We start from the raw sequence: 22725 nt of genomic DNA on the forward strand, positions 1-22725 counted from the left end.
ATGGGCAGCATCTTGCAATATACGGCCGTTTGAATCGTAGAGGATAGGGGCAATCAGCACATGGCTGTGTGGAGGCATGGAATGGGCCACCCCCACACAACACTGTGCCAACCTACACGGAAACGTCGCATACTGCGCGAAAATGCAGCGACGGCCGAGACCACAGGCCTCCGCCACCTTCCATAGGTCTTTCCTACGCCAATCCGCACCGGCAGGCCTGCCGCAGCTCATCGAGGAGACTCCACTCAGAGCCTGAGCCTGAGAGCCTGCTCAGTCCCGCTAGTCGGTAACCGCTACCTGCCGCCTTCCCCCCCCCCCTTCCCCTCCCTCCCGGCCAGTTTCCCAGCCCCGCTCACCGGTATGTCTGGCGGAGGTCGCCGGAAAGGGCGGCGGCGCGCCGCTCCAGGTCGTCCACGTCGTCCGGCACGCCCTCGTCCAGGTACTCCACCTCCTCCTCGTCGCTGCCGCTGTCGGCGCCGCTCCAGCCATCCCCGCCGCCACCGGGGGCCTGTCCCGCGTCCGCCGGACACTCCTCCTCCTCGTCCTCCTCCTCGGTGCCCGCCGCCGCCCCATCGTCCTCGTCGTCTTCGCTGACGCCTGGTGGGCAGCGGCCAGTCACACGCGGACGGGCCCGCGGGGCGCGCTCGGCGCGCGGCTCCGGCACGCGCACACAATGGCCTTTCTGAATAGGGTGTCAGACCGAACGGATCCAAGGACGAGACCGGACTTGCCGAAAGTATTACGGATATTTTGTCACCGCCACATTGAGAACACACATAAATGTCAAGTAAGACGTCCCTGCGCTTGTATACAAAGCAAGGCAATTTTCGATTAGTTGCGATTTTAGGCGCCACGACTGCAAAGCCACAACGGATTCCTGCACTCTCGGGCAGGTCTTGCGAGCCTGGTGCTGTGAACTGCACTGGCAAGAACAGGACTTAACAGCAGCCGCATTGACCACGGTAAATAACGGAGCATCGCATGAATCGTCGTAAGCTTAGCACTGATAGTTAAATTACCCCTTACCCACTCAACCGCCCACCCACCCCAGCTCAGCTAACATTTAATAAGTGAGCACTTTTATACTCCAGAGACCATTTTTCATGTTTCACCGCCTAGCACCACTCGTGCAATGAAACCAAACCGTTTTAAACCAAACATAATCGGCCCATGCAGCAAGAACCCGCAAGAAACAGCTTCGTGAGTGTAATCTGAAGACGACATGATTCTGATCCCTATCATCGTCTGACTTGCATGTCATCGCTTTGCGCCTGACATTTATGAGAGCAGGTATGTGCCCTTCAACTCTGCCTTGATACGCGGTACGGAATAGGCGCCCGCCGCGGACGTGCCTTTAGACGTTAGCATGACTTCACAAATCACACATACTCACCGTTGGTCCGAGAGTGGTACGTGGGGTACCTGGGATCCATGCCGGAGACCGACCGACCTGTGGGAACGTAGCGAACTCAGTCGGGCGAACATCTGCAAAGCACTATCCGCTCGCTAACGTCGGACAGACATTCAACTGGCAAGACAGCATCAGAAACCATATTGTCCAGTTTGTTTTTTGGCAGCTTTGGCCGCCTTGGTTTGGTGTGTCGGTTTGGAGCTTAAAAATATCGATCTGCCGCCGGTGTGATTCATCATTTAAACACCAAAATTTGGTTGTCTGCTACTAAACTAATGCGAGCTTGCTGCTTACCGCCTGCAATGCTGCCCGACATTTCCAATCCCATGTGAAAACCTATATCAAACATACTGGCAGCACACGGTGACAAAGTTGTCTCCTTAAACAATGTTGGTCTTCTGCAAGCCGGCCATCCGGCTAGCCGCCGATGGCTCGGCCAGCCGCATCCAACGGCTAGCCGCCGGTGGCTCAGTCAGCCGCCTCTTGCTGCTCGCCGCCGATGGCTCAGCCAGCCGCCTCGTCCGGCTCGCTGCCGGTGGCTCAGCCAGCTGCCTCGTCCGGCTCGCTGCCGGTGGCTCAGTCAGCCGCCTCGTCCGGCTCGCTGCCGGTGGCTCAGTCCGGTTCGCTGCCGGTGGCTTAGTCAGCCGCCTCGTCCGACTCGCTGCCGGTGGCTCAGCCAGCCGCCTCGTCCGGCTCGCTGCCGGTGGCTCAGTCAGCCGCCCCGTCCGGCTCGCTGCCGGTGGCCCAGTCCGGTTCGCTGTCGGTGGCTCAGCCAGCCGCCTCGTCCGGCTCGCTGCCGGTGGCTCAGTCAGCCGCCTCGTCCGGCTCGCTGCCGGTGGCTCAGTCCGGTTCGCTGCCGGTTGCTCAGTCAACCGCCTCGTCTGGCTCGCTGCCAGTGGCTCAGCCAGCCGCCTCGTCCGGCTCGCTGCCGGTGGCTCAGTCAGCCGCCTCGTCCGGCTCGCCAGCCTTTGGGTGGCTGGGCAGCGTTGAGAAACGTATGAGCAGAGATTGGAGCTACAAATCTGGGAGGCACAAAACCGCAAAACCACCCAAGAAACTTGCTGGATGTAACAAGGAGGGTTTTGAACTGGTTTTTAATCACAAAAACAACATGCAGCTAATTCAGAAAATGTTTGGTTACCATTGGATATATTTGTTCTTGTTCATTGGACGCCATATTTCAAAAAGACTAACGTAACATCAAGCAATGATTTACTACTTTCACGGCGCAGCAAGATGCTACTCAAGCAACCCTTGGGATGCCGCACTGTTTGGAAACACCTTACGAAATTTCCCAACATCTGGCGGACCTTTAGAACTTCCCCGAATCCGCGGAAATGGCCTTGTTCTTTGAGTGCCGGCTTCAATTTAAGCCACTTCCATTGAATTTCAAATAATTGAGACGCATTCAACACCGCCACAGCGAAAGCAAAACTGATTCTGAGAACCTGCATTGGTCATTTGCCATCCACCACGCAAAAATCAGTTTGCTGGTTAGCCGCCAGTGCCGGGTCAGCTAGAAAACGACCAGAACGCAGTGCTGGAACAGCTAGAGAACGATCAGAAAACAGGCGGCAGCCAGCAGCGTTGACTTAGGTTAGTGTGCTCCTTGTAAATCCCGTCGAGATGGTAGGCTTATTATTGTGATTAGTTCCTCACGCCGATCGCGACGTTTGCTGTTCATTACCATTATGCTGCTTCACACCAGTTGCAGTGTGAAACCAGAGAACAGTCAGCAATGTCTTGAAGTTAAAAGCTTTCAGGTCTACAGCATATGGTTTCTCATTGTGATGACTAGTACTACCAAACTGGCAGTTTTACCATACCAGCTAGTGTAGCTGGTTTTGTACCTCCTGCAATTATATTCAACCAAAAACAGTGCTACCAAACGAGCAGCTTCAGTATATCAGCTAGTGGAGCTGGGATATTGTAACCCCACTGCGATGACAATAAACCAAATACACCATGATAATATGTGGCACTAAAATCATTATATCACATGCAAACAGGGATTGTTTTTCACTGCTGCCTAACCTATGCAGCATGCATGATAATGTTTGGTTGCTGGCAAGACCATATATTCTTAGCTAGTGCCTGAAATCCTCCACCGCTTCTTGCAGTCACTGCACTTCTCACTGTCCCATACTAAATAATAGGTGACTGGCTACGAGCCCATCGCTCCACACAACTTGTGTCACGCATAGCTGAGGAACTGGCTCCTGCTGTCAGAGGGACCAATGCCTTTTCAAGGATTCAAACTATGCCATTCTGCATCCAGCAGATGCCAAACTAACAATGATAACAGAGCTCAAAGCTGTAAAACACAGTGGTAATGCTACTGGCGCGATTCGAATGCTGGTAAAATATGCTAAATGTCTGCCCAGGTGCTTTCCCATACATTTTATCATCTGATGTAGTTGTACCCCACTGCAAAGACGTATCTGTAAGAAGATGTAAAGACGCATCCGACGTTTGCAAAGACGTACCTGTAAGAAAACATGATTGATGCAAATAAAAAACATGTAAGTGGCTAAAAAGACGCATGCCCTGGACATTACCCTTAAATCACGGCAAAAGCACGTAACCAAACATATACGTCCATTTGCGTCGGGCCTACAGCGATTACGCGACTTGAACGAAGGTGGTATGGACTCTGATACGTCATCTTGTGTTTATGGCGTGTGTGTTACGGCGTATGTGTTTATGGCATTACTGCTTGTGCCCAAGCGTGTACCACAAAAGACGCGTCTTTTATTTAAGGGTAAGAGCGACCTGGCCAACGTGAAAACATGCCTATTCACGCACACAATTCTAAAACATGCCTTATCATTCCAGAAACCGCCCGAGCTGTATAGCGTAGGTTTGTACGTCATTTCCCATCCATCATTCACATCCTAGCACAAATTCGGCACGCAAATGTTACGACAGGTCAACAGTGACTACATCAACAATGTATTGGTTCAACTCGGGCACATCAAGCGTGCGTGCGTCACATGCATGTCAGAAGGTCTAGCGAGGTGGGTTCGATGTCTCCTGGTCTGGAAGCATACTGCTGGTTTAAAATGCGTTTCGCCACAGGCAGCGGCGACGAAAACCGGTACCTTGCGACAGAGCTCGCGATTATCCGTAAAGCCAAAGGTGGAAACATATATGCGTGGATGAACTAGCTAGGCACCCGCGAAGGATGACGATGGCTTTGATTGGGATTTCAGGGCTCACCGACCACTGAGGTCATTTTGCGCCCAGCACCCGCGGAGGAGAGTGACGCCACGTGCCACTACCCTCATTTCTAAGTCATCGGCCAATGCTAGGGCTTCGAAGCCGTCGTGCGATACGGTAGTAAGACTTGGGGGGAGGGGCTGGTGCAGAGCTTACTGGCGATGATCGATCGCCTCGTTGAAGATACGTTGGCAGGGATGATAGCGACGATTCATACTTTGAAAAAGCCCACTTGATGACAGACAGCAGCTGATGCTGTACGTGGTTTATCTCCAAGGTCAAATTATCAAGTCCGATTAAAACACCACCAGATTAAAATCTATGACAAGATCTGCATGTCCGACACAGCTTTTGGAGGTGAGAAGGGATCGTAAAGTGTTGTTTCCTAGATCACATGGCTGCCGACCATGGCCTACCCGGACTAACTTCGCAGGATGTGAGCTCTTTTTGCACTGACTGTCATTTAGATCAGACATGGCGAACGCGACACTCCATTCAGATTCCTTCGATGGTGACATGGCTCTATCGAGCTGTGAAGAAACAAACGTAGCGCGGGGGCAAACACCGTGTTCGCTTCAGGACAGACCCCGAGGAAAGAGTCGTGACTAGACGGGAGCAAGCCAGGAGAAATACTTCGAACTGGACGACGGAGTGGGACCATGGCAGCCTCGAATTAACTTCAGGACGCTGTCGCCAGCCCAGTCATCTCCTACCTGTACATCGATACAAGCGCACCAGTCTGGCCTGCACAAACGCCGCAGTCGCCTTGGATTTAAACACTGACGCATGCGATGGGATCAGCTTAAGATCTGGATGGGGTCCTACCTCCACATCGAACTGGCGATGACGGTTATGCACGGAAAATACAATAGCAAAGACAACTCAACTGGCAGTATAAGAGCCTACAGACTTCAGTAAGAGCTTAGGACAGCTTCCGTTGCTCTCGGTAGAAGAGCACGAAACCAGCAAAATCCCCGACGACAGCCTTGTTAAGGAGCAGGTGGAGATGATGCAACAGAGGGCATGATGTGGTTCGTGTCGGAACTACAGCCGTCATCTTGCGGCAGTCAATGCCGTATGGAACGCATACAGTGAGCAGGTGTGCAACAAAGATTTTATGAGGGGGGGGCTGCAACAAAGATCTTATGGGGGGGGGGCATGCTGGTGATGCACTTATATTCTGCTCCAGAACCCAAAAAAGTCCATGTATGACTCCTGAACAGGTGGGGGTCCGCCACCTCTCTTGGTCACGCTCCTGTCGGTGAGATGCGGCCATGGAATGGAAGAGAGATGACGTGGTTGTTGGCTCCGACATAATGGTGACCAACCATGCTGCCTAGTTCACCTCATAAGGTGCGTCCTGCATATTGAGATCAGTGGCATTCAATGGAATGCTCAGCAACACCTGTTGCAGCCCCGCCGAAACGCGTTTGCTCGCAGTGCTCTCACATGAGGGAAGGGCCTGCTCGACATGCCCCCAACATAGCCAAGTACTTTCCTTTTTTTCATTTCTGCTTGAGAACTGTGACACAAATCGAGTCAACTTCTATGATGATACTCTTCTGACCAAAACAAATGCTTGGACAATGTTAACAACTGCCATGCACTACCATTGATTGGTGGCAGAAGCCATCCCTGACAAGTACCCGAAAAAGGGACACACCTCCATGGTGCCAATATGCATCTCCAAGTGATCAACAAACAAACTGCAGAAATGGAAATGATGTGCCTCTGGTGAGAAGCAAAGTATCCCAACCCAGAACATGAAGCATGGTGACTTCCTTAGGTTCAGTGATGCACCCAGGGACAAGAAAATTGAGGAGCTCCAGTGTCCAGACAAGCAACACTGAAAACAAAAATAATAGCAAGAGACACTGAGTTGACCTTGCTCACTTTCACAAGCAAAAAATTGATACAAAGCCTGCAGAGAAGATATTGCACTTTTCACTAAACTTATTTGAACCATGCAACATGGCATTTGCATGCCATCACAAAGGAGACATTTGATTTCACCACAGGCTCTGAACAGAGAAGTGGACCCCAAAGAATTGGCAGAGGAACTAGTATAGATTGCAACTGGCCTGTTTCCACCCATGCCCCTCACAAGAGGCAGCATTGTTTGTGTAAGGAGGTCCATACCAAGTCAAAACTGAAGGACCTGGTAACAGCCTGAGTATAGCGGGTCCAGGAATGTGCTCCTCAAATCATGGGTTCACACATTTTTCACACTATAATATATCAGAGAACAATGCCACCAACAGCTCTGTGGGCTTGGCCAAGATGATTATGATTTCAAAATACATGTATACAACCTGAGTTATGGTGGCCACATGAGCTTTGTGAGGTCCATGCTTAATTTACAGATCAATGGCCGAGCACCACAATTTGACTCTGATCTCCATAACTTGGGATTACCTTCACCTGGCAGTTTCATTAGCATTATGCGGAAGCATGCAAACATCAACAAACTGCATTTTTTTGAACTCACTAGAATGCAATACATCTAGACAGCATTGTTCAACAATATGCTATGGTACTGCAGACAGTGAAGAGCTATCTCGGTTACATTCATAAGACATAATTATCACGGATTTAAGGTACACAAAAATTCAATGAAAATGAATCGTTACCTAACATATAAGAGCTTCATTGGGTTTTACACGTAGTAATAAGAGCTGTTGGCTATTCCAACTACAAGAGATCTACTGAGCATGTACATCACACTATTTGTGCCCAAGCCCTGTGTTCAAACCATGCATATCTGGAACATGCCTTTTTGCAAAACAATGCAATTGCAATTTTGCAAATTTGCAATTGCAAAACTATGTCTTTCTACCTAGGATCTTCACTTCAAAATAATGTAAGGAGCAAATATTGGAAACAATTCAAGTGGTCTAAGACCTTGCTTAAAATTATTAAACAAAGTACCAATAACCATCCACAATCATGGGGAATGTATTATTCAGATGATGGAACAAACACACTTCTAACTTAATTAAACACCTACTTGTGCACAAAAATACTGAATTCACCCTCTTGAAAACTAGCAAAATGTTGCATATGTCCTGTTGCAGTTAGACAGTAGAAAATTTAACATGAAATGTACATGATTTTTTGGAGGTCTATTTAAGTTCTGCATTTTCATTGCAAGTATATCAATGCTCAAAGTTGTTCTGGATTCAAAAAGCCCTTGTGTCATGGCAAGTCCTGGTTATAATGGTTCACAAGACACATGACTGATAGTACAGGTGTTCAAAATGGATTGCAAAGAACTTAACATTGCAATTAATGTGCCTAGAAAACCCAACCCATAGGCCTAACCTGTGAATGCACCTGTCATTACACTTGAAACCAGATGTGCTGACAAAAAACATACAAAATTACATAAGGAATATCGAACATATCACTCCACTCCAGAACTCACTCCATATGCCTAGGTCAACTCAAGATAATTAGGCATCATGGACTGTTTTAACTTATTTGAATACATCTAGACAAAATTGTTATTAACAGTTGCCACTGACAACCTTTGATACTAGTCTGGAATGATCAAGCCCACTAAGATCTAGCATATTTCTAAAACATTATGTATAGCACATCCTGTCCACTTTGAGGCAACCACTTATGAATCTAGTTTCATTTCAACAGTTTAACTTCTGCTCCAAATGATTCTTATAACTGATCTGCCAATTCTTTTCACTGAGCAAAAATCTTCAAGAGGGAAAAATACATGCACATGAAAACTGTAACAAATGTAGGCACTACAGATATTTCAAAAAACATGCACGCAGATTTTATGCAGCTAAGTTGGTGAGTACTCAGTGTTTGGATACACACGTCATGTAGATTTGGGCACACATCCAGCAGTCTAGGCTCATCTTACCCAAATTTCACCTCATCATCTCTATGGCCCATCTTTAATGATGACTGGTAACTGGTGTACAGACCATCACAGAAACAAGAAAAGTACGGCCATTGCATCAAGCAATGTGCCATCCAACTGCAGATTGCCTGCTGAACTGAAATTGCTGTGTTAGGATGGCAGGATGAAAACCATTGAAGCATTGTTTGTGAATGGCTGAGGCCCAATACCTACTCCTAATATGTGAATTACTGCACTTTGAGTCATTTGGTCATATCTTCTTTGAGCATTTCCTCACATTGCATTAACACGACATTAACACTACCCGCATTACTATATGCCAATAGATAATATGATGAGGTGTCATCAAGTAACAGACACAAGCAGCATTCTGGGAATACAGAACTTTTCCTCCAAACATTAGGGGTTAATCTATGAAGTGACATACTTGAGCCAGTGGCATCACTTATTGATAATTAATCTAGCCTGTGTCAAAGAAGGTACCATGAAATCATGGATTACATGTAATAGGAACATACATAATACTCAACTACAAAAAAATACTTATGTTGTACTAGTTCAGAGAACACCTAATGTATCAATTACAATTCTGTACTTCCACAAAAAACATACCAGGACATCAAATGAAGCAGGACACTAAAAAAAGTGTTAGAGTTGATGAACTAATGCAAATAAAGCTATATATTTACACCAGGCAACACAAGATGCCCTGCCAGAGAACAATTGCTAACCACAAACTTCACAGACCTGAAATTCAACCACACGAGCGCGCCACACTTGCCTCCAAAAAATATCACCGAGCTTCAGACATGATCCAAAGCGCTTTCTACATGAGACTTCGATAACCCGAAATACGAACAGGATTTCTGTCGGCATACGTTGCACCAAGCGCCGGCTACACAACACCATACACCTCACACCACATTCCCACACGCAGACCGGGATCAAACCGCGGCATGAACAAACGAACCATTCGCGCTGTAGCGCCACATGTGAAGCAAAGCGCGGATGCTTATGCCGCTCAAGATTGCGATATTTTTCGAAAAATGGTGTCAAAAGGCACTGGACGCAAAAATAAACTGTTCTACAAGCGCGGTTCATGCACATTCTGAGAAATTTAAGATCATTTAACAATATCTTTAGGATACTATATTCATTCCATCGACGATAGAGTTGGGCTTTTCAGGATCTCGTGTGAACACTGCAGTGTGAGTACTGGTCGGGCTCTCGTCAGCCACTCTCGCGAATGGAGTGCCTGACCAAAATTACATGGCTACTGATTTCTGCACCGCTTAGAGCTCTTACTCTTCTATACATGCGTATGCCACTGGTATGTTTGTAACCGTATGGTGAGCGAGTATGCAAACTGATGAATGGCAGCATGGGCACCTAAACGTCAAGAGTGGGGTCAACATTTTCTGGATTATGCAATCTTGTGAAATTCGGGAAAAATCAAGCTCATTATCCTTCTTTGTATCACATCAGCCAATTATTGCTTCACATAAGTGTTTGCCATTGAATGTGTTCAAAAATTGCTCGTGTTGGTAGCGTGACTTGCGACAAACTGCTAAGTAGTAATTCATAAAGTGACGATAGGTGGCAGAGCTCGAGGACCTGTTGGCAATGTCTTTCCACTTCATGATTACAAGTTCGTTTGTGATATGTCATAATATGGTGTTTGATGACATCATAAATCAGCACGAAATGCATAATGTGAGGCAAGTGATTGCTTAAATTAATGAAGTCCTCAGCTACGCCGCACGATTTAGATCTCATCCGGTGACCATCTCGTGAAACGTGAAAGAAACGTGTCCGTTTCTCGTCGTTTGATTACTTCTTCGATTGCTAAATTGCAATTTAATTCGTTCGTACTACGTTATTTTGATTGCCCGCCATGGACGGGAAGGACAAGACATGGAACAATAATGAATCAGACACTCACTCGTTCTCAAAAGCCGACCTACCACCATGGGCGTAACCAACACAGGTGACGGTCGTGTCCGGCCCCCGGATCTCTTGCATATTTTGGGCAGATTGAACCTTTTGTGTCTATGCCGTATACAATTATATCAAAACAGGAATAAGACCCAGGGGGATTTAGGGCATGGTTACGCCCATGCTTACGACATGGACTGGTCCTGGGACTACGAATTACGACCTTGTATTGTCCCTGGGCTGATGAAAACCGCATGTCCGATTATATTTTCTCCGTCACTGGCCGCTGCACGGCTGCACCCGAGGATCCTGGTGACCTCGCTTGTGTCCGGCACACACATTTACATATGGAAGCACTAAGTCCATTGTCCGCTGCCTATAATTCTGCCTCTGCTGGGGCTTCGACGCGACCCGCTGGTAAATCCAGCTCGTCTTCTGAAAGCCCCCCGCCGCTACACATCCCTGCGTTGAACGAAAACCAGCTTGATTCTTAGTTCTTACCTGATAGCGCAGCCAAGGGATAACATAATTTTATGCAGTAAAATCGATGTCTTTTAGGCCCACAGACAGTTTCGAGTAATATGCGGCGCTTCCGACCTTCAACATGGATTTCCCCGCCCAACACGCTCATGGTCGAAACAAGGACGCGAGCGCAGCTGTCCGTCGAGTTCTCGCCGTTTTTGCATTCAGATTCAGCGTTGTGTTCCTATATCCAATTTGATAGCAATGCTTGTGTGCAGTATGTACCACGGGCTCCACGCAGCGCGCAACACTGAGAGTGGAAACACCCAGTGCGCAACTTAAGCAAATGGCATGGGTTGGCGCCACGCAATCAGTATACGCACGCAAGTGTGCGAGACCAGCACTTAGCGCTTAGCGGTGCGCGTGCTTGGAGTTCAGCTACCCATAAATATGTGCTCCAGTCGCGGTCACACATCGTTGCGTTGCATTGGCGCAACGCAATCTTTATTTCTGCCACTTTCATGAACGCACCGCGTGTCCTTCCTGCTTTGGTCGAGTGCCGTATACATGTAAATATATATACACCCATATAAAACACACACACACACACACACACACACACACACACACACACACACACACACACACACACACACACTACATATATATATATATATATATATATATATATATAATATATATATATATATATATATATATATATGTATGTATACGGATTAGATATGTATGCAGCCAATAATCCAACTACATGTTTCCAGTGTGCGCGGTAGGGACGGGCCCAGAGGGGATAGGGTCACAAGGTCACGGCCCCCTCCCCCTTCAGCTTCAAAGGGGCCCATAGCCGACCGAAAGAATGCACTTTTCTAAAAAAAAAGGAAGACAAATTAGGACGTCTTTGGACTTCCAGGCAATTAAAAACAGTCGCACAGCGAAAGTGAAGGGTCCATGAGTAGGTTGAGGTAATTCTTCACTGAATGAGAGGGTGGTGATTGGGAGAATTTAAGGCCCATCCCGCTGTCCAGAGGCCCAATGCTGTTTCCGGGGGAGCTATGTGCTCACATGGAGGGTCAGTCCGGTCGTTAGGGAGCCTCCCACGTTGCCCTTGATTTATTTTCATTTGCTCGAAGGACCCTGCGCTGTTGCTGGGCCCTTCCTGCTACCGTGCCGGGCGCTCTTGTCAATCAGGGGCCTTCCCCGGATTCATACCATTCGCCCGAAAGACTCTACGATATAGCCGGGGGCCCCATACGTTAACCTGCCGGGATGTTCTCGGTTGCTCAGAGGCCCTTTACGTTGGTCTCTGTTCACTTATCGGCATGCTCTCGATGTGCTTATCGGCCCTCTACCTTGATCTAAGGCCCTTCCAATTCTCTGTTACTTGCTTAGGGCCCTATACTCTTGTCGGGGACCCATCTGTTGACCTACTCGGGCACACTCGGCGGCTCGGGGTCATCTTCATTGAGTGTTATGTATTTCCTATTTTCATAAAGGGCCTTACGCTCTTATCCAGTGTCCTATTGATAAAGCTGCTCTGGCGCACTCGATCGTTCAGAGGCCCTCTACATAGAATCGTATGTATTTTGTATTTGAATGTAGAGCCTTATGGTCTTGTCGGGGGCTTTATCTGTTAAGCTGTTCGGGCACACTCAGTCGTTCGGGGGGGGGGGGGGGGGCTCCACATAATGTCTTGGGTACTATCTATTTGAACAAAGGGCCCTGCGTACTTGTCGGGGTCCCCTCTGTTCGCATCCTCGGCCACGCTGGATCATTCGAAGGCCCTGTATATTGGGTTCTGGAGTTTAAATTTAGGGCCCTACGCTGATCTCCGGCGCACTCCATTTTTCGGGGGCCTTCCGTACTGAGTTTTGGGTACTCTTATTTAAATGGAGGGCCTTACGCTCCTATCTGAGCCCTTTCTGATAAGCTGATCGGGCACATTCAATCGTTCAATGGTCATCTACATTGGGTCTTGGGTACCTCCCATTTGGATGGAGGGCCCCACGCTCTTGACGAGGACCCTGTCTGTTGACCAGCTCTGGCGTAATCCATTGTTCGGAGCCCTCTACATTGCTTCGTGGATATTTTTGCATTTGAATAAATGGATCCATCCAAAAAAAATGCTCTTTTCGGGGATCCCATCTGTTAACCTGCTCTGGCGTAATCCATTGTTCGGGCACACTTGATTGTTCGGGGGCCCTCCACATTGTGTCTTGGATACTTCCTATTTCAATACAGGGCCCAACGCTCTGGGCGAAGCCCCATCTATTTAGCTGCTCGGGCCGGTGGCGGATACAGAGGGGGAGGGGTGGGGACCTTACCCCCTGTGCCCCGAGAGAACCCATGGGCTCCAAAGGGGCCCATAACCATCCAAACGGACGCAGTTTTATAAAACAAAACGCGAAAAGTTGGACGTCTTTGGGCCTACAGACTATCAAGAACAGATTTAGGGGAAATAGGAGAGTCCATGAACACGCAACGTTGATTCTTCGCTGATAGGGAAGATGTTGATTGAGCGAGATTTTGGGGTTCGGTACGCTGTCCAGAGGCCTTGCGCTGTTCCCCGGGCCCTATACGTTCACCCGGTGGGTCAGCCTAAGCGCTAAGGAGTCTTCTACACTGTCTTTGATGTCTTTGCATTTTCTCGTAGAGCCCAGGCTGCTGCTGGACACTATCTGCTTACGTGCCCGCGCACTCATGGTCGACCAGGCTTTCCTCCACGGATTCTTCCCATTTGCCCGAAAGGCTCTATACGCTTCTTCCAGGGCCCCATATGCCGGGGTGCACTCAGCTGCTCAGGGGCACTTAATATTGGTCTCGGGTTCTTTACACTTGCTCGGAGGGCCTTGTGCTGTTGCTAGGGCTCATATAAGGCAAGGCACCGACCCGCGCGTTGCTCAGGAGCCTTCTTCTTTTATCTCGGGTTCTTTCCCTTTGATCTCATTTGTGAAGGACTCTTCACTTCCATTGGGGCCCTTTCTGTTAATCTGCCTATGGTTGACCTAACCGAGCCATAAAGCCTGATTTCTTCCCAAATTTAGGTCAATTTAATTTGCGTCCCCGAAGCAGCACTAAAAAGCTTTTGTGTACCGAATTTTATCGATTTCAAAAAGGTTCTGCAAAAAAATGACATTCCCTTTGAAGGCAGTGTGAGGCCGATTTTAGTGAAAGCAGAGAATGGTGTGCAATTGTAATAATAAAATGGTGTATTTTGTAATTGTAATAATAAAATAAATACATAATAATAAAATTGCGTGTAATTAGCAGGAAAGCAAAGCCTAGGGACAGCTTTTTTTATTAAGTTGCTACGATGCACACATTTGTGAATGTAAAAATTAACTTTCACGAACTTCCCAGCAGACATGTTGGTAACTGGAAGGGTGAAGAAGGTAAAGTGTGATAAACGAAGGCGCTTCAGAGTGCCTGCTTTAAATAAAAATGTGACCAACGCTTTAACACGTGATGGAAGTTGACATAGGCAAGAAAAGCCTTACATAGTGGTGTTTCGATGATGTGTGATGAGTCGGAAGTTTGCTGTTGAGAAATCAGCCTTCAGCATACCAGGACAGTGGTTAAACAAAACAATGACTGTTTTATAAAAGGAGACTCGACGTTTCGAGGCTTTGTTCATGGTGAGATTTCTTTGTAAGAGTTGATCAACACCATTCAAACATTTCTTTCGCTCTGGAACACACCACACAAAATACGTTAACTTACATCCTCGACACCTTTTTTGTGGTACAGTCAGGTGGATGATCACCACCGAGCTGTGATTTAAATCGTCACATCTCGCATGTAACTATGTTCATCCCAATAGCTTCTCTGGTCGGAGCGCGCGCCCTCTGATGCAGATACCCGTGACGGGGCGGGTTAGAACCGCTTTTGGCATTCGCCGTTTGTCTCCGACTGGGATAGCCTGCAGCCGGTGGCAGCCGCCTCACTAACAGTCAGGTAACGTCAGAGTGCAGGATGAAGTGTCCCGAGCATTGCGGCACGTCAAGCTTTCGCCGTAAGTTCTGCGGTTGGACCGGTGTGACCGAAGAATGCCGCTTTCGCTGATCGTGTATCGCCATTGAATTGGCAGCCGATTGCTACCAAAGTCACGATTGTGCGACAAAACACTTGCCGCTGTTGGAGGAAACATGGGTCAGTCTGGCCCATCCGGTACTTTTAAAAACTGTCGTATGTTGCATTCATTTGTTTTTTCCCAATCCAGGTGTGTCATATGTAAATCTAGTCAAACATTTGCAGCCTGGGCTAACATATGAATGAGTTGACCGTGACAGGAAGCGTTAGGTACCTGCCGATTATTATTTGATACAAGATTAATATGATAACGATAACGTTATGTTGAGATTCACACCTAGTGTACCAATGGCTGATACTTTTCATTTCTCTGGTCCCCTATTCATGTCTCGCTCGTGCGCATGGAGAGGCACACACGAGAATTGAGGGGACAGTGACTGAAAGCGGGAAGCCGTTTTCTTGGAATGATGAGTTGAAACATCCATTCAGAACATGAGGGCTTTAGGCAAAGTTTAAACGGAGAGATACGTGAATAGCCGTTTTGCGCAAAATAGCTCGAAAGAGCTTTTACAAACGTGTTTGTGTTCCTTGTGGAGCATCGTGCGTCATCTCAAACCTGTACAGCTTGCACTGCAGAGCACGCCAACAACTAGAAAGGCTCGGCCGTCGGGAAACATTTTGTCCACCCAGTGGCGTAGCCACAGGACAGCATGGGCCCCATTATGTGACGTAAATATGTGAAACGGCGACGAGCATTCTATATTCTCGTTATTGTTTATTTTCTAATGTTCGATTTTAACTTCACAACGCTATTCAGACCAACCCGACGCCACCATTCTTAATTTCGTCATTTCCGAAATATTTTTTTTTTGATCTGGCGTGAGTGCCATCGTTTTCGCAAGCATGCTCAAATCAGTTTCATACGTGATCAACCTAAAAGTTGGTCATTCTGCTGTGAACTTCTGAAATTCTGGTTTGAAAGACTGAAAACTTTCGTACTGTCAAAACTTTAATAAAATAATGGTTGCTGGCCGACATGAAGGTTTGGTGGCGACAACGCATTCTGATAATCTATGTTTTTGAGTCCCGGTAAAAAAACAACGAACCGTAAGAGACGCGTTAAAGTTGACACAATGTGACACATACGACAGTGACATCAACAACAAGCAAACCAACGACATAACGGCCGTTTGAGGTCGAGGAAAACTTAGCACTTATTTTCTTCTCCTTTTTTTGTTCTTGAGAGGTGACATACTGCTTGACTTCTCAACAACGACGCCGCGGTTGAAGTACCGTGTGAGAGATACTGGGGAAGCGATCAGCTAGCAAAACCTAAGGATACGTGGATCGTAGGCTTTGATATCGATTGATGTAGGGTTCCGGCCGCTGTCTGCGCCTCAGAGAAGAGAGATGTTCGAGCCAGTACCGCAGTAAGAATAATGCGCTGTGGACGCTAACCGACGGAACTTCTGGACTCAATGGTAAGGACCACACGGCGAACTGACCTCCGCATGCACCAGGTAAGATAAGACTTGCGTGACACACAGTTCATTTCTTATACGACTCTGGACCGCACCAGGGCGTTCGATATGTGCATGCGGCTCTAATCTGGGAACAGGAGCTGCGGTGCAGCGCCAGCCTTGCTGTGCGCGGAGTGCGCGCGGTCTCCGTCGCGAAGGGGAAGATTGTCGCAACACAATGGCGCCGATTGCGCTCCCCAGGGCGGGAACGTCGTCTTCTCCGGCGATCGAGACAAGGGACCGCTGGCAACTGGCCAGACGTTTCCAACCTGAGCCTGTACGGCCGTGTTTGAACTTCGATCGCTTGACGGAGACAAATCTGCTGACAACTGGCCAACTCCGGGCCAACCCGGCTCGTGCAGCCATGCCAAAGTACTGTACGCCACGGAACCTTTCGCAGCCTCAGGGTACAGTCAAAGTGGTGGCGAAGCTGCACGTCTGGGAGACCAGAAAACCGGGGCTCGATTCCTGGCGGTGTACGGCCCTCCTGCCGGGGTGAGAGGCAGGAAACGCCATACAGCCTTAGCAGTTGGATGCACCGTAAAGCTCCGATGACGATGGCGATGACTTTCCTGCCCTATCTAGTCATAAGGTTATAGGTAACATTGTGCCATGAACTGGATCTCTTTGGGTGGTAGGATCAACGAACAGCCACCAGGCTCCGCTTGGCATGTGCTGTGAACTTATCTCACTCCCGCCCGAACCATCCGTACACAATATCTGTATCATATTCTTATCTGGGAGCGTGCAGAATTGGATGGAATTTCGAGGAAGCAAGAAAGCAAGCATAGCACAGGGAACCACTACGCCAAAATGACACGGTTAAGAATGGTAATATCAAAATGTGGCCTCACAGTTAGTCATTTAGACGCAACACACGCATAAACATTTAGGTTAAGTCTTGCCGTGTTAGGGCTATATAACCAATAATTCTTTAGATCTCGGTATTTTTGATCACTTAATATTCTGTCATCACTTAATATTGGAGCAGATGGATTAAGCGGCAGGTGAAGGCAGCTCTAGCCGGCCAGAAAATCCAAATATAGCCCAAACGGATTTTGATGGGTTTGGCTTCCAGAACGTCCGCTGCCTGTGTGCACTCAGCGCACAGACAAACATGAATTTCACGCTTCCAGAACTTCGTCTCGTCTGTTCAGCTTCCTCACACATTTTGTCACGCTACAGCTGCTGCTTCTCCTGCCCGAGAAGACGCCTTACAAGCCGCGACGTTCGCACTTGTGCCCGCGGCGGGGACGTTCAGATGTTTGCGAAGATATCCCGAGTTCGCTCACCGGTTCTCTGTAACCCGAAGGAGAATGAGGAAATGAGGTGGTGTGACCTTTGCGCTGATCCTGGTCCGTCGGAATGCCTGTCACCCATAATGCACACCTTCATAAATGGATCTTGTAAAGCCGTTAGTTTGACCTACAGGTGATGTTATCTTGCACGAGATCCTGCACTTGCACAAGATCGCGCACTTGCAGGAGATCGCGCCTTTGCACGAGATCGCGCACTTGCACAACATTCTGCACTTGCACGCGATTTTCCATAGATCACCAGAAGACATGGCTGCCAAGCGACTCGTTTTTGATGATCAGAGAAAGGTTAGGAGATGGTTATCTCTATGACGACGCCCTATTTGCAAAAACATTATGCAGGACTGGCATTAAGCGTGAACGCAACGTTGTTAATCCCATGCTGGTAAGAAAACATCAACAAATGGCCATGTGGCATGCATTGTTTATGTGAATTCACTGAACTATGGAGATGATTCGCTGCGCGGCATTGTTGCACGGCGGTCTTTGGAATGCAAAATTCCGCTCAGAAACCAGCACAGAACCGGTTTCAGATGTGGGTACCACTGACCGCTGCACTCACTTCCGCGCATTGTGTCAGCTCCGGGACAAGATTTTCCAGAACGGGTTCATACATATGTAACGTCGTCGAGTGTTCTCCACCCTGCGTTGGGGGCGCGCAAGAAGGACGGCATTTTGCGCCTCGGATTGCGTCATTAAAATAAACTGCTGAGAGCTGCTGGCACCCGGAAGGAACCGCAAATGGCCAAATTGGTGACGTCATGCAGGTCACAGAGGCAAAACGGCTGCCGCTGTTGCCCGCTACACGCGGGCAGAGCCTCTTCCCACACAGTCCCACACAGAGCCCGAATGAATCGCCGCCATTGCACCGTCATGACGGCCGGGGGGCGTGAGCCGTGTGTCAGTGCCCTCCGCCGGCGCACCCCATCTGACCGGTGCCGGTCAGCACGTGCAGCGTCAGGTGGGACGAGTTTTGGCGGAGGCGAGCGGCCAGTCCGGTGGCGGCTCTGGTGCCGCCCTCGGCGCGGGGTGCACCGGCGCCGGCGCCGGGCCGTGTCATTGCACCGGAACGAGGCCATCCGCCACCAGACGGCCTCAGTCGTGTCGCCGACCTGACCGGGAGCGCACGCTACCGCCACCAGCTGGAGGAGAGCGTGAAGTGCCCGGTAGAGGAGAGGCAGGTGAGGTCGGAACGATCCCGGAGCTCAGCCAGGGAGCAGGCCAGGTCGAAGTGACACAGCTGCATCTTGCGGGCGCCTAGCAGGTCGCGACAGACCACGCCTGGGCGCGGTCTGGCTAGCGAGATAAGGTCGTCGCACACTGACTTGAGAGCTGCGTGCCCAAAAGCTCACGAGTTCGACAGCCACCGGCAATACGACTCGGCTGGCGTCAGGAGTGGTCGGCGCGATCAAGTCACCTTGTCCTGAAGGGGAGACGAAGGTCGGACGGGACCAGCGTGTTCGGACCGGCCGAACCCGGAGGCGAGTGAGCCCACCTGAACCCAGCTAACCCAGCGGGCTGAGTCGCGACCGGACAGGACTCCCACGCGGAGGAAAGCTGCGGTGATCGGTCTGGACTGCGCTCAAGGGCGGCGCCGGAGACGTTGGTGATGGCGCTCCGCCCCCACACCGTCGCCGCCGCGCTGCTCCTGCTCGTCTGCCCCCTTCGTCGCATCGTGGCGCAGGCGGACGTCAACCTCACATTGAACGAGGACGCGACCGTGGCGCCGATTCCCCTCAACACGCTCCTCATCGCCATCCAGCAGAGCCCGCGGCTGCAGGACGCAGAGGACGCGTTAGTCGGGAAGAGCCCACCGGTGGCCGTGCTGGACGCCGACCAGCTGGCAGATGACGAGCCGCCACCGCTGACGGACCCGCTGACGCCGAGCGACTTCGCCGCCGCGCAGAGCGTGCGTGCTATACAGCCGCCGCGCGGCCTGCGCGATCCCATCGAGCTGGCCAGTGCCTTCGAGGGCGACATCGTCATCCACCCGAGCGACTTCACTGCGCTCAACGAAGACAACGCCGCCGTTCAGCCGCGCAAGCTGTGGAAGGGCGGTGTCATCAACTACGCGCTGTCACCGTCCTTCAGCAGCCGCGAGCGTGCCGTCATCGCCAGCGCCTTCACCGAGATCGAGCGGCAGACGTGTCTGCGCATGCGCCCCATCAGGCCGGGCGCCACCGGCGGCGACTACGTGTTTGTCGTGAAGAAGACAGGCTGCTTCAGCTCGGTGGGCCGCAGCGGCGGCATGCAGGAGCTGTCGCTCGGCGACGGCTGTGTTTTCAAGGGCATCGCCATGCACGAGTTCATGCATGCGGCCGGCTTCTGGCACGAGCAGAGTCGGCCGGACCGTGACGACCACGTGACTATCCACTACGACAACATCCAAGCGATGATGGAGTTTAACTTCCAGAAGTACACGTGGGGCGAGGTGCAGAGCCTGGGCGAGCCGTACGACATCGGCTCTGTCATGCACTACGGGCCGTACGCGTTCGCTCGCGACCGCTCACGCCCGACCATCAGCGATCGGCGCAACACGGGCGTCACCATGGGTCAGCGGCAGGGCTTCAGCTCTGTCGACGTGCGCAAGCTGCGCAAGCTGTACAAATGCGACGGCACCACGCCGCCGCCGCCGCCGCCGCCCAAGCCGACCGGCGACTGCACCGACAAGAGTCCGTACTGCACGTGGTGGGCACGCCGCGGCGAGTGCAAAAAGAACATGCCCTACATGCACCGCGACTGCCGCAAGGCGTGCAAAGTCTGCACCACCGGTAAGCGCCCGCTCTAGGAAGGGGGTGAGAGTCGGGCCGGGTGGTGGCATCGCATACCCTCATGGCACATTCTGCTGGCAGCCTGCGTGTTGTTATGAGGCATATCGCCATACCATGTTCTTAAAAAGGAACGACGGCATGGCGAAAAAGGTATCTCTGCAGTTTAAACACTTCGAAATGCCACTGGCTTTGCATATATTAGCGATGCACCATTTCTCACCTACATGGGCATCGCATCATGTTTCTAATCATGCCTCTAGCGTCTCCCAGTTACCGGGGTAGTTTGTTACGATGTTGCCGAGTGCGTTGCGCCACTAATTTGCTAAAGACGCGACCCGCCCTTTGCTGACCCGAACGACTGTTGCCGCAGATGAGGACTGTGTCGACCTCAACAGCAAGTGCCGCGGTTGGTCCGAACGGAAGGAGTGCCGCAAAAACCCTCTCTACATGCTTGAATACTGCAAAAAGTCTTGCAATGTCTGCAAATCGACGACTGTCTGCAAAGACGACAACACTTCATGCAAATTCTGGGCCAATAGCGGCGAATGTCGTAAAAACCCCGACTACATGCTTTTGTCCTGCAAGAAGTCTTGTGGCCGGTGTTGAGTGTAGAAGCTGACGAAGTGGGCATTATTTTACCATTCGGCGCCGTGCTAAGATGTGGTGCTGCTAGATCAGCCTAACTTTGGCTGAATCAACAATCGATGGGCATTCATGGATTTGCTGTGTGTGTTAATCTCGCTTTTGTATGCTCCTAACGATTTGGATGTATTGTTATGACATCTCGGTTGTGTCGCGGTACAGTACGGCTAACTGTGACTCACCTTGGGTGAAAGCATAGATGCCCGATTTAGCATCTCGTCAGGGTTTTACAGATGCCTTTTGTGGGCGAGTCAATGATCCTGTTGCGGAATAATTCGGCAAGAACTGTGGCATTTTGGGGAGACAGAGCTTCTACGCAGATTGCACTTCATGTTCATATTTTACTTATGCCAAAAAGATGTGCGTGCATTCAGTGTATTGCCTAGCCAAATTTACATGCGCCTTATGCTTTACTGTGCGAAAAGTATGCATGCAAACGGAATCCTGCAAATGCGAATTTTCCTCGGAATTAATAGTTTTTTTCAGCCACAAGTAAACACAACAGTACTATGGGATAAAGGTGAGTGGTTGGTCATGGATCATCACTGCAAACAGCTGAGAGTCATCCCTTCGAAGTGTGTGCGCGCTCGCTGGCGCGTCTCCCACCAGCCAGCATTCAAGCCCATTCGTGCCTGGGCTAGTGCACATAGGCCGATGGCCCCTGGATAGACCGATGCTGGGCGATGCAGGGTGTAGCGTGGATGAGGACAGAAGTGTGGATGAAGGTGGAAATGAATCCTGTGGCGAGCGAGGCCACGCGCCTACCGAGTCTCCAAGCCCATGAGCGTTGTATATTTTCCTTTGTCCTTCGAGAGTGGTTTAAAGCACCCTTTCTCCCAAAAATGAGCGGGCTGCGGTACCTGGGAAAACAGCGTTGACAGGCCCTCGTCAAATTGTCAGATGTGCGCAACTAAACGGTGGCGTATGTAACCTTTAGCAGGACACTTATGTAGCCTGCAGCGTCGGATAACACCGATAACGGCCTCACCCGTGCCACGTCACAAAGAGCGTCTAACCGAAATCTGAAAAAATTGTATGAACCTCTTGCGGTCGTCTTTTAGAGGCTTCGTATGGCACGCGTGTCGTTTTCGGTGTGTCGATTCAAAATAAACGTACTATTCGAAGCCTTTGATGGACGACCAAGAATGTCATTCGCACCAATTTTCCATATTGTAAAACCTAAATTGCGTGAAATACATGCAGTCATGGATTTGCTACGTATACACACACACACACACACACACACACACACACACACACACACACACACACACACACACACACACACACACACACCACACACACACACACACACACACACACACACACACACACACACACACACACACACACACACACACACACACACACACACACACACACACACACATGTATATATATATTATATATATATATATATATATATATATATATATATATATCTCTCTCTCTCTCTCTCTCTCTCTCTCTCTCTCTCTCTCTCCCTCCTCTCTCTCTCTCTCTCTCTCTCCTCTCTCTCTCT

General features: G+C 49.8%; 1 protein-coding gene across 1 annotated transcript; it reads left to right on the forward strand.

Moving 5' to 3' along the window:
• Positions 1 to 15070: 15070 nt before the first annotated feature.
• On the forward strand, positions 15071 to 22317 carry LOC119108994 (zinc metalloproteinase nas-15). Its single transcript, XM_037232538.1, has 5 exons — positions 15071 to 15074; positions 18880 to 18971; positions 19328 to 19588; positions 19697 to 20561; positions 20932 to 22317. The coding sequence occupies exons 1-5, from the start codon at positions 15071 to 15073 to the stop codon at positions 21165 to 21167; spliced, it is 1458 nt and encodes a 485-aa protein (XP_037088433.1). The 3' UTR covers positions 21168 to 22317.
• The last annotated feature ends 408 nt before the right edge of the window (positions 22318 to 22725 follow it).

Source organism: Pollicipes pollicipes, unplaced genomic scaffold (assembly GCF_011947565.3).
Source record: "Pollicipes pollicipes isolate AB1234 unplaced genomic scaffold, Ppol_2.1 Scaffold_7162;HRSCAF=8490_pilon_pilon_pilon, whole genome shotgun sequence".
NCBI lineage: Eukaryota > Metazoa > Arthropoda > Thecostraca > Pollicipedomorpha > Pollicipedidae > Pollicipes > Pollicipes pollicipes.